This window comes from Rhododendron vialii, chromosome 10a (genome assembly GCF_030253575.1).
Source record: "Rhododendron vialii isolate Sample 1 chromosome 10a, ASM3025357v1".
NCBI lineage: Eukaryota > Viridiplantae > Streptophyta > Magnoliopsida > Ericales > Ericaceae > Rhododendron > Rhododendron vialii.
The window spans coordinates 698,415-714,538 of NC_080566.1; the positions used below are offsets into that span (position 1 = coordinate 698,415).

The window sequence follows — 16,124 nt, forward strand, 5'->3', positions numbered from 1 at the left end:
CGAGGCAAATTTGGAGCCAAGTGGGAAAAAGTGTTGACCTTGGGGAATTTTGAGCTATAAAATACGGGTACTTTATTATTCATCCGATAAAAACGTACGCCAAACTAATTGGTTTAGAGGACGATCAACAAAAAAATCTAATTGGTTTAGAGCTTATTTTAAATTAAAAGCTTAAATTTGAGGGTTATAGACTACAAAACTTGAAGAAAAATTTATTGCTATCCGTTTTACATACTCCTAAGTATTAAATATATACCATTCTAGACTTGTTAGAACATGTGCAAATAAAAATTGGATCTTAATATTCTTGTAGGTTTAAAAGTTGGATCTTAATATTCTTGTTAGAACATATGCGAATAAAAGTTGGATCTTTGAATTCTAGTGGTGGGTAAATGCATTGAACAAACTCCTAAAAAGACTGACGTTCGCCACACGAAGGTTGGAAGCTGGCTGTGATAGTGTTTGTTCAGAACGCAGGGGGTAATACTTTTTCTTGGGATTGGAAGACTTTTCCTGCTGGCATTGTACGGTACGTAGGAACTAGTCAGATATCTTAAATACACATGCGTCTACGCAATTAGTCAGGAACATGTGTTTTTAATTCGTGAAAGTCAGGAATTTGTTTATAATATATACATGGCCTCCAGTGGCGATGCCATCAGCAGTTACGTTGGTTTGTTAATTTCTTTGAGGAATTGGACCGTACTAAGAAAATCATGAACTAAAGATCCAAAATCTAGATGGAGTGTTAACATATTTTCCAGGCGCATGAATTCATTGACCCGCAATAAAAAATACTGCACGTGACCACGACGCAGACCAAGACTAGTAACGAGACTGGGTTTGATCTTTCTTCTAAAGCTACCAGTACTAGTAAATTATGGTCAGTCGAGGCAACTTGTGATGGAAGGAAAATTAGAAAAACAAGTTATACGCGGGTTTTAACTTGTCAAACATAAATTCAAAGTCAGTTTTTTTTTTGGCGTTCATACAGTTTGGAACTATGTCAGCTTATGTCCGGATATCCCAAACCAGACTTGAATATTGCATATCCTTCATAGCTAAGAAGCACGGACACGCCACATTCTAAACACTTGTTGGACTTGGTTAAATACATGTCATGTTTTTTTATTAGTACATTGATTCTAGTTTGACACTTTAGGGCACACCGGGGATATACATTGGGGACACGTTGGGAATACACTAGGGAACATGAGTAAGTCATAATGCAATTTTAAAAGTTGGGCAGAGTCACATTTCCCATGGATGCTTAGTTCGTGAATACTAAGTCATTGTTGATTTATATCTTCTTAATGTCCATATTCTTTGGGGTTTCTAAAGCCTAATTTGCATGGAAAAATGTTTTCACTTTTATGCAGGTTTATAACATACACATGTCATATATGCACAATCGAACATTATCTACCTACTCCCAACATGTCCGTGTCCTAAGTTTTGGAAAATGACATAGCTGCATGTCCATGTCCATCTCCCATGTTCGAATCCGCAGTTCTTAGCTTCATAGTATAGAAATATATGTCAGCTTGATTAATTCATAGCATACAAAACAGAAGCGAACTACTTCTGCTTCTGCAGAGTTATGAGTGGGTACAGGGTAGAATGTGAAATGGACCTCACAAGAGAAATCAATATTGGTGAATGTACATTGATTGATCTTGCTAGAAGTTTGTATATACCACAGATATCTTTTCTGTTTTCAACATTAATCAAAATGATACTCACCCGGTCACCCCGATAAGCTTCCAAATTGCTTGTTCCACTTCTCATATGTACCGAGTTCATTCAAAGAAACAGAAGGCCTCACCTCTTGTAATGCATCCTCAAAATCCTGCACACAGGAAAAAGAGCAAATTAGCTTTATGAAGTTGACAACCGTGAACTTTATTCTTGCTATTGATCATCCATGTATGTGGGTGCATGAGAGCACTCTCTAAGCTTATGTAGATGTTATTACCTGAAGAGTAACAGGTCTCATATCCTCCTTTTTCAGCTTTGTAATTTCTATACCCTGTCTCAGAGCCTCTCTTAGCGGACCCATAGAAGCATCCTTCACTAGATTCTTCATGTCTGATCCAGAGTACCCTGCAAAAACAAAAAACAAAAAATTACAAAAATAAACAACAAACAAATGATATTAGAAGATGGGATATGGGGAAAACATGAAAGGCCAAATGCTTAAGTTGAACATTCTAGGGAGTCAAGGTGGAAAGAAGCCAATGGGTTGAACTATGAACCATACGAGCACAGACCTTCAGTTAGCTTGCATATGGTATCAATGTCCTCCTTTGACAACTTAAATAATCCATCCTTCTCTAGAAGATTACGGACAATCCACGCTCTGGCATCTTCATTTCAAGTAATCAGTTAGCTATCATTCATGGGATCAAAAGAGGTTCAAAAGTTGGGATGCTCAAAGTGTACCTGAGGAAGGAAGGGGAATATAAAGCCGCTTGGTAAGCCGCCTCCTTGCTGCTTCATCAAGTTCTTGGGGCCTATTAGTTGCTCCTGGATAAGATAACAGCTTGTAAAATGACTGTGACTACACAAATTATTTAGAGGACTAAATCAGAGTACATCAGATCTTGAAAAGAAGTCGAAGTCAAATGCATCTTCCCATTCAAAAAGTTGTGTGAACATTGAGAAATTCCATCTATAAATCGTCTCCAACCATTATGTTCAAAATGTAGATAGTATAAATCAGAAATATAATTTCCAACTTTTAAGATCATAAACTCTGTTATGTACAATCTTAAAAGTTTGCTTCGGGTGAAGTTCTCCCACCGTTTACTAGCACACTAGGAACATAGAGTTTTTTGCTCCTGGCAGGAAAAATTTGAAAGATGACAATTGACTTTGCATTGTTATCCCAAATCAGAAATGAAGGAATACACATTTTACACGTGCTTCCACAAAATATTATCAGGATCGGTCATTACTTCCAGCTGCAAGCCAGTGATCAAGAGACTGAAGTTTCAAAAACTTCCTGGATGCAAACATAAGGAAAGTTCAGCAGTTCAATTTTTCACCTATAAGCAGAATTTGCTCACTCCCGCTATCAAACCCTTCCATTTCGATGAGAAATTGTGTCTTGAGTCGCCGACTTGCTTCATGTTCACCATCTGACTTCCGCTGCAATCATGTAGAATTCATTAGCAGAACAACTTTTCTGACAATCAAGACAGTGGGCAACTTACAAGGAAAAAGTGTTCCTTTTTACCACAAGGATGATCTCAAGCAAACATAGATTGTATCCCCTTTTAGTAAATGGCACACTGTTTCTACTCATACGGGCTTTGAAATATATAGCAAGGGAACCAGTGGAACATACTGAAGTTCAGCTGATTCAACATAACCCCATTTTACCTCTATATTTAGTTATTTACCAGTTAGACTATACCTGAGACAGAAGTGAATCCACTTCATCAACAAATATCACAGCTGGCTGGCGACAACAGGCAACTCCAAAAAGTGCCCTCACTAGCTTTTCACCCTCGCCAATCTACAGCACCAATGGACATTTAATCAGCAGAATGCAATAGATTTCTATACGTGCGGGAAACAAAGCAGCTTCGGTATCTTGTTCACATCCTTTTACAATGCACTACCAACATAGATGCAGCAGAAATTGTCCAATTGCTGGGCTAAAGTCTATGGTATAGGCAAGTGGACTAGTGGAGTGGTAGCCCAATGGTAGGCACCATGTACTCCCATGCATTTGACCGGGATTCAAACCTCGCTAGCAACACTTAACACTACGGACTTTCACCAGCAAAAAAAAAGTCTATGGTAGAGGTAACCTTATGGAGTGGTGAAGAACTCCAGTACTTGAGGTGTTTACCTAGTTGCTGAGATTTGTAAGGCAAGAGTCATCTTTACTGAAATTAAAATGATGACTTTCATGTATTTTAGTCGCATAAATCAGGTTTATTGACTATGCAGTAACAGCATTTTGAATTGAATGCTTGTTTTAGCTTCTAATTGCTCGAGAACTGCCAAAGCTAAGAATAAGCCTGGGCATCTTGTTATATTGGCACAACTTGGGTTCATATTTAACACGTTTCACAATTCATATGTATAGAAGATATACCATTCATATAACCTAGCTATGAAAATTTTGCGCGTAAGATAGAAAATATGAACAAAAAATAATTCTAGTGTTGTTTGGCCCCCACAATCAGAAACTTAGAAATAATTCGAGGTAGCAATGGAAAAGGTCGAACATAAACTACATGTTCATCTAATTCAGTAAACAAAAGTCTGTTGACTATTTCGGCTAAATTTGCAGAATTGATTAATAAACTTACCCAAGTTTTAACAAAGTTAAGAATCATTCAAAATTTTCCTAGGGGATTCAAATCAATAATGCATAATCGCAGGCCGATTAAAAATGATATTAATGCATAATCGCAGAAATGACACGTACCCATTTGCTTGTCAATGAACTAGCCGATATGTAGAAAAAGGTTGCTTTAGCCTCTCCAGCTATTGCCTTCCCTATCATCGTTTTGCCTGTTCCCTAAGACACAAGATGAAAGTGTCAAAAAATAAAATGTAATATTCTTGTCCACGCATGGAAATACTTGTTATCCACAATACATTGTATAAGTTCACTTCTTACAGGGGGACCGAACAGAAGAAGACCACGCCCTGGGGAACGACAACCTTTAAAAATATCAGGACGTAATAAGGGATATATCACCATCTCTGTAACGCACTTTTTAGCATGGTCCAATCCAGCTGCAGTATTGACAAAAGTAGACATAATTATGAGAAACTATCAAATACATCAATTCATAGAAGAACCTGAGCATCTAAGAGTCTGAAGGATCATGGTTTACCAATATCATCCCAACGAACATTGGGATCCCGATCCATGATTTCATTACTGACATGTTCGATCAGACGAGGTTCTAAATTCCTCAACTTTTCAGGAAGTTCTCCATCAGGACCACATAGCATGTCCAAACTGAAATATCATGCAGAGAATATAAGTTACGAAAATGACTGCATAATGCTCCCAATTAAACATCAGGGGTGGGGTGGAAGGTCGGGGGACGCAGTTCGACGTGCACAGCATGAGGAGCTGTTGATATGAAGGACGAGTTTAACCCACATTTCCGGAGAAAGAAAGACGAGACAAAAACTAACCATCTCTTTATTGAGTCATCTAATGCGTCATCACCCTTCCCTGCGACACGTGAAGTGATATTGTTTGCATTACCCCCATTAGATCTAATAGGGGGCACAAAATTACCACGAATGCCACGGCGTGAAAACCCATAGGATCTGGCAGCGTAACCTCTATTGGTTGCGTAATTATCACTTTGTGGTGAGACAGAAGCACTTGGTGATCCCACTAATCCTTGCTTGTGCTTTGCATCCATTTCCTACAGTGTAAAGGTAATGCACTTAGTTAAGAGATTGGCATATAAAATCCTGAAAACACCAAATAGAGCAGAGCAACTAGTGATGTAATAATGCTTGTCATATAAAATTTCTAAGCATGTTCTTTTGCCAGAAATAATACATGGCATGAAAGGATATTATCAGGCTTCCACAACAAAATGTGTTCCAAAAGTGGTTGAGGTTATTACAGAATCCAGCTCATTGCTTTGGATTTCCATGTCAGGTTAATTGCATCTAGAGTAAAAAATGACAGGAGAAATAAAAGTCGTTACCAATTTTGCCCTGGCAGTTACAAATCCGTTGCTAGATACGTCAGTGTTAGCTTCTTCATCACATTTTGGAGACTTAATATTCTCATTTCTAGGGCTACTGAACTCCTTGTGCGTACGTTTTGTACCATTACTACTTCCATGAGCTCTTTCTTCCTCCTCAACTGATGAAAATGTAGAGATACCTTGACCTTTGGGAAGATTGCGGTAGGAGTGAGCTTTTTCTATGATAGTGCAGTCCTCAGAACTGTTACTTTTAGAATTCAGAGAACTCTTGGATGGCGGACTATTATTTGCATGGGAGATACTGTTTCCGTAAATGGATGTCAACTTTGCTTGTACCAGGACTTTTGAGGTCTTGGAGCCTATCTTGTCCGGCCTGTCAAACGGATCCCCCTAAAATAAATAGTGACCTGTCATGAGCTCTGGATTTACGATGACAGATAATCATAGAAATTAGAATCTAAGGTTATGAATCAGCTCGTCCTCAAAAGCTATAAGCCTACAACAGTTAGTCCATCAAATAAAATAAGGCATAGTTAATTATAGATATGCAGGAGCTCAATGAAATGGTGTAGCACTTCATACCAATTCATTCGAATCTCTTCCTGTAGACTGCTGAAAAAGGGTTTGAAAGTACTTTGACTGCCTAATTTTTTCAAAGTTCATATTTCCACTCTTGCCAAAAACACGGCCATGATCTCGTCCAGCTTGTTCAAATGCTTGGCTGGAGACATGCGGACCACAAAAAGTTGTCATTTCCACAGTGTAATTCATGAAACATCCGGTAACAAACATAAACCAAGAAAGTCTTCGCAATCATTAACTAAGGAGAGCAACTGATACAAATATGTCAAAGAAAATCAAGTAGTGCAGGAAATGTTTCGGACATATAGCCAATTCCTCTGTGTTGCGTACGTGCCTGAGGGATTGACTACATCATTAAGTGTCAATCCACCCAAATAAAATTAATTTCATGAACTCTTTTCCAGGAGATTGAAAGCTTAATCGTCCATTAACTTTGTCTACTTTTAACAACAATCTGTTCTTCAACTGGAAACAATCCAGCGGACCAACCAGTATTTGGAGTTCCTTGTCCAGTTCTCTAGCTATCAAATTAACTAGTACTCCTGAAGCCATCTGGCAATTTATTGATCAATAAATATAAAGAGCTACACATGCCAAATGTCTTATCAAGTATTCAAAAGTTACACTTCCGTGTTTGTAACATTGAAAAATCTACACAACATTCACAATTTCTTCTCCCATTATTCTAATTGAACTTTTAACGTCTAAATTTCCAATAAGCTACATACATATCTATGCACTTATTAGGGCTGATAGATGAACTCAACAAGTCACTTAATGAGCTTCAAAAACATGTTGAGGCTTGGCTTCTTTATGGGACAATCCGATCTCAAACGAGCTTTAATTGAGCTGATCTCGAGTAGTTTGAAGTTTTTAACCATCACAAGTCGAACAGTTCTTTGTTCAAGCTTGGTTCAAAACCTCAACGAGCTTAAAAATTATGTTCAAGCTTGGTTTGTATGTACAAGCAAACATGAGCTCAAACTCGCGTGGTTTGGTTCATTTATCAGCCCTAGCATTATGTGTGTAGTGTGTACTAGTCTACACGTATATACATACATACATACTCAGAGAGAGAGAGAGAGAGAGAGAGAGAGTACCGATCGGATTCGGGTACGAGGGAGCGACGAGCTGTATCGATCTTCGACAGGGCGTCACGGCGAATAGGTCTAATGAAGGCCTCGTCAACGTCGGTGTTGGAATTGGAGTCGAGGAAGCCGAGGAGGCGGAGGCCGAGCACTAGGGCAGAGGAGAAATCCTCCTTCTGGAGAGCCAAATCAGCTCCGAAGAGAAGCGAATGGAGCCTCTTCAGCTTCGTATCCACTTCTCTCCTCCAACACACCTCCTTCTCACTGGCTTCCATCCTTCCCGATTCCGAAGAAGACAGAAACAGCGTCGTCAGTGAAGCCGGTTCAGAGGCTTCGGCGGTGTTCTCTTTTCCCGCCATTTCCTTCCAAGAGAAGCTCGGCGGTGTGTGCGGAGTCTGTATCCACTTTTTCGCAGAGTGGCGATTCTCTTTTTCTTCGCGCCTTTCGTTCTTTTTCGGCTGTTTTGAAACAGGAGAGGAAGGAAATCAAGTTTTGAGCAAGTATATTTTCCTTGACCATGTTCCTTCTCTTCCATTCCACGAGTTCCAAACGGATTCAATTTTCCTGATGTTGAGTCCATTTTCTATTCGAGTCGGATTGTGCTAGCCTATTCGAGAGTACTATAGGTCCGACTTCTTGGAGCACCATTTGAGAGTGCTCGAGTGGGATCAGGGGTCTAGTTGTGGCGGCCGATGACAAAAAATTTAGAAAACGTAATTATTATATATGAAAAAAAAAATTATTCCCAACTTATATAGTTTCGCGTACTGCTAGATTTTTTTTCCTTATTTTTATTATATACCAGTCATAAATCTTCTATTTTTCTCTTCAATAAAGGAGACCAAAAAAAATATTCTAAAACTAAATTCAATAGGGCAAAGTGAAATAATATAAATGATGATTTGTAATTAAGAAAAAAAAACCTCCACATTAATTCTAATCCTAAAATAACTTGACCTAAAAAATTAAGAGAATTTAATTATAATGTCACTCCCCAAATTTATAATGTCATTCACAAAAGGTAGTGTGGTTATCAATTTGAAAAATCCATATAGGGATTTGGAGATTGACGTTATAAATTTGGGGAATAGCATTATCTTTGTATAAACCGATGCTCTGGACTATTAATGAAGAAAACATGGTAATATGCACATAAATTGAATTGGGCCTCTAGGTCTGCCCTCCCTGATGCCGTTTGGCTTTATTTTGGGGCATGGTTCCTCAGCAAAACACGTATAGAGGGCTACTGTTTAAATGGTATTATGAGATTAGCCACTTTGTACATATTGCCAAAAGTTAGGTCTATCTCGAATCCTCCCCCGCTCATATTCCTAATGATAGGGGATTACATGAATTCTACTACTCCTATTATTATTGTTATTGTTGGAGTGGCACTATCGATGCTCAAAATTAAAATTAGTATTTTTTTATACCCCACATGCAAATGAAAAATAATATTTATTATAGTTTTTATTATGTTATTTTAATTTTTTCTGGAGCCGATGACTATTAATAGTATAATGCATCTTTTTATTTTTTCAGTATACATTTCGCCACTGCTAGGGTAAAATTCTGGTTTTGTCCTTGCTCGAGACCCGACTAGGAAAATTTATTACTTAGCTATTGGAGCACCGTTGCGTGATGCTCTAAGAGTATGCACCACCAACACACATTCACGCGGTCACACGGTCTTGAATAAGTGTATAGATGCTACATTAATGTGTGATAGTGGAGACCAAGAACATTGAATTATCACTCCACGACATGACCAGAATTTGTGTGCCATCTTTGTGGAGGGATTTTGATTAGGAAAAAATAATGTCGCTAAGATATTGTTCAAGTCCCCTTAGGATGAATTGGGGGATGGTGTTGTGCTGTGATGTGCACTGCACCATGCTAGGCACCTCCGAGCTGTCGGATCGTACATCTAACGGCTCGAATCTCATCTCAGCAATGAATGACTCTTGATTGTTGATTGCCGACATGAGATCCGAGCCGTCATATGTACGATCTGACTGTTCGAAAGTACGCAGGACGGTGTTGTGCATCTCATTGCATAACACCAACCCAAAGTCCCCATAGGAGTTAGGACACCATCACATAGTGACTCAAGTTCTTCCTCAACTCTATATTGATATGGGATGAGATCTTAACACTTTAATCTTGTGGGACCCTCACAATTAATCTTGTGCAACTTGTGGTGGTCCTCGTGGAGGAGGGCAACAGGCGCTGTGCCCCAAGAGCCATGTATAATTTTGAGAAATGCTAAGTGCAAAGAAAATTGGCAAAGAATTGACTCTTAAAGTGTACATGAACGGCTTAGATTCACTACGCATAGTGAATCTGAGCCGTTCATGCGTAGTGAATCTGAGCCGTTCATGTACACTTTAAGGGTCAATTCTTTGCCCATTTTATTTGTCCCTGGCACTCCTCTATAATTTTTTCATGTCTCCATGTCGTGCTGAATGCTCAATGAAGACAACAAAAAAAATACTTCAGAGATAATTGGAATTTCAAATGCAATGAAACCCATGGTAATTTGAAATGTACCGGATATTCTCTCTATTTAACGTTAGTTATATGCTTCTATGTTTTCTAGGACACACCAGATGCAGATATATTAAAATTGAAAATCGGTTACACGACCCAAAAGTGTACGAATGAAGGAAAAAATTCCTTTTTCTCTGTCATCTTCCATTTTCTTCCTTGCCAAGCCTATACTAGATTTTTGTTTTTTAACGAACACAGCAAAGGTTAAGAGTCTTTCCATATTTGACAAGGCCTCACCGCCTCAGTGTTCCTCTTCTTTTCTTTTTGCTTAGTTTCTTGGACCTCAGAAACCCATCACCAGTTAATTTATCAGCCCATATGAACCACAACGAATATGAATACAATGGCTGTCAAGTTAGAAACCTCCAAGGCATCATACATTTCCACAAGCATATCATTAAGATGCTAAGGTGCGGTACCCGTAAACATAAAGGTCTAACGGGAAAAAAATGAAAACAAGTAACCTTGGCGACCAACTCGCAAGAAACAAGCACAGAAGCCGCTATTCTTATAAAGCAAGGCAGAACCGGCACTTCTTTCTACATAAAATGAAATTGAAGTGCACTTCACAAAAAAATGCAGGAGAAACAAACACAAAAAATTCCTTGTGGAAGTACACCCATGTGGAGAGAGAGAGAGAGAGAGAGAGAGAGAGAGAGAGAGAGAGAGAGAGAGAGAGAGAGAGAGAGAGAGAGAGAGAGAGAGAGATATTCCGTCACATTGCAAATGAATAAACTATGAAACCTGGTTCGTTAAAATTAACATAATCACAGTACTGAGGACCTGAGTAACAACAGAGAAATGCTTAAACGGGCTACAGAGTACATTCTGTTCGGACCTGAGTAACAACAGAGAAATGCTTAAACGGGCTACAGAGTACATTCTGTTCTAAACATGAGCAACTATCCCCACCATCCAACAATGGAAAGGTCAAACATGTATCCAAAGCACTTCCAAAAGAGATGTCAAGTAGACGGGTACATGCGAGCTCAGAGGAAGTTTCCATCAGCCGTTCCAAGACCCCTAATTCATGTGCTTACAGGGCCATCTGCAACTGGCTTGCGGTTCAGATAACGTATAACAGCATCTTCAACCCTGTTTAATCCACAAAAAATAAGTAATGGTGATCCCAAGATACAAACAAGAAATATTTGAGAAAATGCACTTGCCGCTGACAGAGACACATGTGGATCACCCGAAGTTCATAGACTCATAATGTACAGTTAACCTGACTCATAATGTACAGTTAACCTCGAAGATTGACATCACACGGGGACGGACTAACATGTAGCAGAAAGTCTCAATCATATGGTTAGCCATGCGTTATGGCAGCTGATTGCTATTGGGTCTCTAAAGTTCAAGTCAGAGTAGTTGGATCCAGCCCAAGACCCAATTTAAATGAGTAAATCGAGCATAGGCATCAAGAGTCAATATAGACATAAATATATGTGAACATCCATACGACATAGAAACATGTTGGTATAAAATGTTCAAATCCTTCCCATAAAAGAAAAGTTGATCCTAAATGTTTCAAACCATCAAATGAATCAAATTGCAAAATTTGCCCACATATTTCAACTGTTAAGTTAATGTTTTTTTGTTCCCCTTTCTGCTTCTTTATGAGAACAAGAAGAAACATACTGTCAATAGCAAGAAGTCGATGAGCATACCAGGTTTGATTGAAGAATTCTGAGCGACGCTCTTTTTCAGCACTACGACTTGCTTCCCCGGCTACAAGCTTCAGATCCCTGCTTTGAGATTCAATCAAAGCATTAATAAATTCCACCGGAGATTGGCTGAAGCCAAGAAAGAAGGCCCTTCTCTTACGATGCTCGTGGATCTTCCTTATAGCACCACAAATTGCTTCATCGCAGGATTCAACCTCTTTGGTTTTCTCTGTGTTAGCTAATAAAGCACTCAGTTCTTTCTGAATTGGAAAGGGAACATCCACCAACACATCATAGCATGCATTCCCAGCTGGACTATTCCCTTGAACCTTGATCTTATGCTCCAAATGTATTGGCTGTGGAGGAGACAAATGATGTGATATCTTCGATGATACCGCTGTGAATTTCATCTCTTTTTCCGCAAATACTCTCTGGAGCGGCGGATCACAATGAAAATGAGAAGGGTCATTTGGGTTCTGCAACTTTCTAGCCTTCACATAATGCCAGATAGCAGCTATGATTCTAGGGCGGGTATCGACCTCAATTCCAAGAACTTCCATTAAAGCTGGTGAAAGCTTAAATTTCTCAGGTGTATAGCTCATTTCCAACCGCACACTAGCCAAAAACTCTTTATCCCCTATCCTCTTGACCTCAAAGCCCTCTTGAGGCGCGGGCGATCGAGCACTATCCCATGTAATGATATGGTTTTCAGGATACAGTCTCTGATCCAAGGAAATGGTGACTCTTTTAAAGAAAGACGAGAACTTTGGGTACAAGGAACTCGATCTCTGCATCATCCCAGCTTGATCAGGATCTACGCCTTCTTCCAAAATCCTTCCAACTATCTTGAGGGTCCAAGTAGGGGGGTCAGCATTCGGCTTCTTAGGAATTGTGCGAATCTGATTATCAAAAGTGTTAAACACATAGATCCGAAGCGTTTTCTGAATCGAGGGAGGGTTTTTAATGGCCTCCTGTATATCAATTTTCTTTCTAATCAAAGCAGCATCCACTCGAGACTCAAACTCAAGGAGCTGGGTGTAAAGAGCAGATTCAGGCAAAATCGCTGCGACCCTCTCTTGCAACTGTTTCTCAGGAAGCTTCTGCTTCTTTTTACGAGCAGCGGCATTCGCGAGCTCCATATTTCTCAGTGGTGACGACATTGTATTGGTAGCTGAGACGGCAAGCGGGCGTACAGGTGGCTTCTGAGGTGCAGCACGTTTCACACTTGAATTCCCAGGTGTGTTAACCATGGGCGAAGAGGAACCAACTGGACTACCAGTCCCAGAAATGTTGGCCTCGGGGGGAATAGACATCCCAAGAGCTCGTAACTGAGCCCGGAATTGCGCCTGTATTGCTTCAGCTTGGGCAGCAGCACTTGAATTCCCAGGTGTGTTAACCATGGGCGAAGAGGAACCACCCGGACTACCAGTCCCAGCAATGTTGGCCTCGGGGGGAATATCCATCCCAAGAGCTCGTAACTGAGCCCGGAATCGCCCATGTGCTGCTTCAGCTTGGGCAGCTGCGTGAGCTTGAGCCCGTATCTGTGCTTTGGCTTGGGATTCGGCATATTCTTTTGATTTTAGATATCCATCGTAAATTTGCCTTGTGCGGGCAAATTCCCGGGCAGCAGCATCTCGCTCAGGTCCCGGACGATATTGATGCGCATACCGACTGAAGTCGCTCGGTGGGGGCGGGGGACCTCCTAGGTTACCTAGTCCAGATTGGGACTGCGATTGGAGATGTGCAGTCGGGTTCGCGGGCAGATTCGAAGAACCAGTCTCGGCATTACCAAACGGGGATGAAACCCCAATATTCTCAGGTATGTTATTGCTATTTGCAGACATTTTACACTCCCAAACCAAAATCTTCAAAATAAGCCAACCTTAAAAACCTCAACTACTACAAAAAAAAATAAAAATAAACTGTGCTTCAAATTCCAAATATGCAAAACCCTAGAACCAGCAAAACCCTAACTATCACAAAAAACCTCTGCCAATGCTCCACATAAAAACAACAAATTGCTTATGTTTTAATCAGTACCTTTGATAACCCAGTAACAACATCAAGGCCGGCCCTTGGAAGAAGCCTAGAAAGAAAGCCACCGCTTCAGTCTCTCAAAGCAACTGCTGAGTTGAGTCTTGAATTGGTTCACCCCTGGTGTCTCTGGATCTCCTGAAGGTGGGTTCTTTTACTAGAGCCCGTACATATTCCGTTTAACCATCTCAATTACCCATAACCAGACAGAGATAGACGACCGGAGAGAGTGAGAGAGATGTTCGATTTCAGACTTTGGGCTGGTTCTGATGCTGACCGAATAGGAAATCTTTCGCAAGAGTTGCACGGAAAACCCAACAACTTGATCTGTATCTCAAAATACTCCCTGACCTTATTCCTTTGTCAGTTTAAATCCTAGGACTTCTGATTTCACAATAATGTCTACCCTTCATGTAACCTTGATTTTATTTATTTTTACTTGTTTGTTATTTTATTGGGGATTGGCACTCCCAAAATTGATAACCGAATTCTCAAAGGAGAGTGCCAAAATCAATTTGGAGATATGGAATTGATTTTGACACTCTCCTGAGAAGTGTGGTCATCGATTTGAGCAGTGCCAAAATCAATTCTCATTTTATTTTCTATGACCTAATAATAAGTAGGCAACTAAACTTGGAATTGGGTTGCAACCGAAATATCGGGGCTGACAACTCAAATCAACTTTTCTCATTTGTTGCAGTTGTGACTAAAACTCCAAAGACAGACTTCCATTTCTGCCCCATCTGCCAGATGAGGTGACATTTTTGTGGCTAGTATGAAAATCCACTTAACCATAATGGATATATCAAGTTGTCAACAAGTGATCCTAGCCATCGAGAGATTTTCTTTCCAAATCAAATTAACCAACCATTTTCCAGCATTCAGCTGTGCCAGTTTATTTTACAGATTTGTATATTGTTTTACACTACAACAAATGTCAATCTCAATCTTTTCCTTCTCTTAAGCTACTATTTTTCCGTTGACACCGGTCGCATAACTTCATCTAAATTTGCAGAGTATCTATCAGTTTGTCAATGTATGTAATCAAACCTACTTAGTTTGTTCTCTTGAGGGTTGACCCAATGTAGGGGGTCCAGGCCCGTTAAGTGGGGCCCTATAGTTTCATTAATAATGTATAGTTTGGTTGTATACAGAGACAAATGCTAATCTCCGCGGTATGGCGGAGGATTAGTGTGTCCAAATGCTTTTATAACAATCAGTTCTCTGACAACTATAGGGAAAAAAGATACAAACTTAACTTGACATGTTTAACCCTCACTTTTTCTACTAATAACAAATCCAACACTAGCACGAATTTTTCACATTTGGCAGGCAATTTCTCCCCAACTTGTCCTTTTACTTTTCACAAACGTACAAAGCCATTCCTATTTTTTTATTCGTAATTGTTAATGTTTTTAGGGATTTATTCCCTCCCAAGTTCTCAAGTTCGAAATATCTCAAGTGCTATCAATTACGGAGAAACTTTTATGTGTACTTGGATATCAAGGGGTTGGTATCCCTTCCAGCTCATTTCTTATTTTTCGGCCATTTTTTGATCACATTTTGATGACCGACTTCGTTCATTTTGTAGAGTTCGGCGACAAATATAATCATACCAAAAATCATATTCATTGAACTTTAGTAGATACATGATCGGCACACGTGAAAATTGAATAAAACCAAAGCTACATCCAAAACCACACTGAATTGGAACCCAGTTTTGTTTTTGTTTTGCGATTTTCATGTGTTCTGATCATGTATCAAATAAAATCCGATAAACACGATTTTTGATATGAATAAAATTATCACCGAACTCTACAACATGAACAAAATCAATCACCAAAATTTGATTGAAAAATGGCCAAAAAATGAGAAACGAACCGAAGTGGATACCAACCCCTTGGTATCCCTCATATATATATAAAAGTTTCTCAGGCGAGCAATTTTTCCCCAACTTGTCCTTTTACTTTTCACAAACGTACAAAGCCATTCCTATATTTTTATTTGTAATTGTTAATGTTTTCAGGGATTTGTTCCCTCTTAAGTTTTCAAGTTCGAAACATCTCAGGTGCAAACAATTTTTTTGGGATCAGTTCGTATAGAGTTTTGCCCTAACTTTAATTGGGACCTCTTCAAGTTGACGGTGAGATTGGTCTCCATAAATTAGTCAAGGTGAGCATAATCTGGCCCGAACACCTGAGTTATAAAAAAAAAAAGAAATTGGCAAAGACACAAGTATTCTTAAAGGTTAAATAATGTTGTATTTGCAACATGAATTTTTTTTTTCCAGGACGCAGGAGCTGGCACGTGCCACCCCATCTCCTTGTTACACCTGCCCCTTCTCAATGATCTATTTTTTGGGTTTGCGTCTTACGAGAGATTGCAAATTCGACAAAAAAATTTGAAAAAGTAAAACATTATACTTTTACACACGTATTTTTTAAAATATCCAAGCAAAATTCCATTTCATTTTTCTTGGATTGGATATTAATATTTTTTAT

At 39.4% G+C, this 16,124-nt stretch overlaps 2 protein-coding genes and 1 non-coding gene across 4 annotated transcripts; 1 reads left to right on the forward strand and 2 right to left on the reverse strand.

Annotated features, from left to right (window-relative positions):
* Window positions 1–1,522: 1,522 nt before the first annotated feature.
* Window positions 1,523–7,930, reverse strand: LOC131304239 (ATPase family AAA domain-containing protein FIGL1). The gene is made up of 13 exons (XM_058331399.1): window positions 7,385–7,930; window positions 6,285–6,423; window positions 5,700–6,092; window positions 5,170–5,408; window positions 4,860–4,987; window positions 4,640–4,758; window positions 4,445–4,537; window positions 3,419–3,520; window positions 3,048–3,150; window positions 2,443–2,526; window positions 2,271–2,366; window positions 1,976–2,103; window positions 1,523–1,849 (listed from the first exon to the last, which is right to left on the reverse strand). The coding sequence occupies exons 1-13, from the start codon at window positions 7,729–7,731 to the stop codon at window positions 1,748–1,750; spliced, it is 2,073 nt and encodes a 690-aa protein (XP_058187382.1). The 5' UTR covers window positions 7,732–7,930; the 3' UTR covers window positions 1,523–1,747.
* Window positions 7,931–8,497: 567 nt separating this feature from the next.
* On the forward strand, window positions 8,498–8,604 carry LOC131305838 (small nucleolar RNA snoR100). The gene has a single exon (XR_009193395.1). It is a non-coding gene; the product is annotated as a small nucleolar RNA snoR100 (small nucleolar RNA).
* A 2,038-nt stretch (window positions 8,605–10,642) lies between these two features.
* On the reverse strand, window positions 10,643–13,997 carry LOC131303855 (SWI/SNF complex component SNF12 homolog). Of its 2 annotated transcripts, XR_009192232.1 has the most exons (3): window positions 11,593–13,925; window positions 10,761–11,017; window positions 10,643–10,705 (listed from the first exon to the last, which is right to left on the reverse strand). XR_009192232.1 is itself a non-coding variant. In XM_058330910.1 (2 exons), the coding sequence occupies exons 1-2, from the start codon at window positions 13,431–13,433 to the stop codon at window positions 10,951–10,953; spliced, it is 1,908 nt and encodes a 635-aa protein (XP_058186893.1). In that variant the 5' UTR covers window positions 13,434–13,997; the 3' UTR covers window positions 10,643–10,950. The 2 variants fall into 2 exon arrangements, 1 of the variants encoding a protein (XP_058186893.1); XM_058330910.1 differs by having other exon boundaries at window positions 10,643–11,017; window positions 11,593–13,997.
* Between the last annotated feature and the right edge of the window lie 2,127 nt (window positions 13,998–16,124).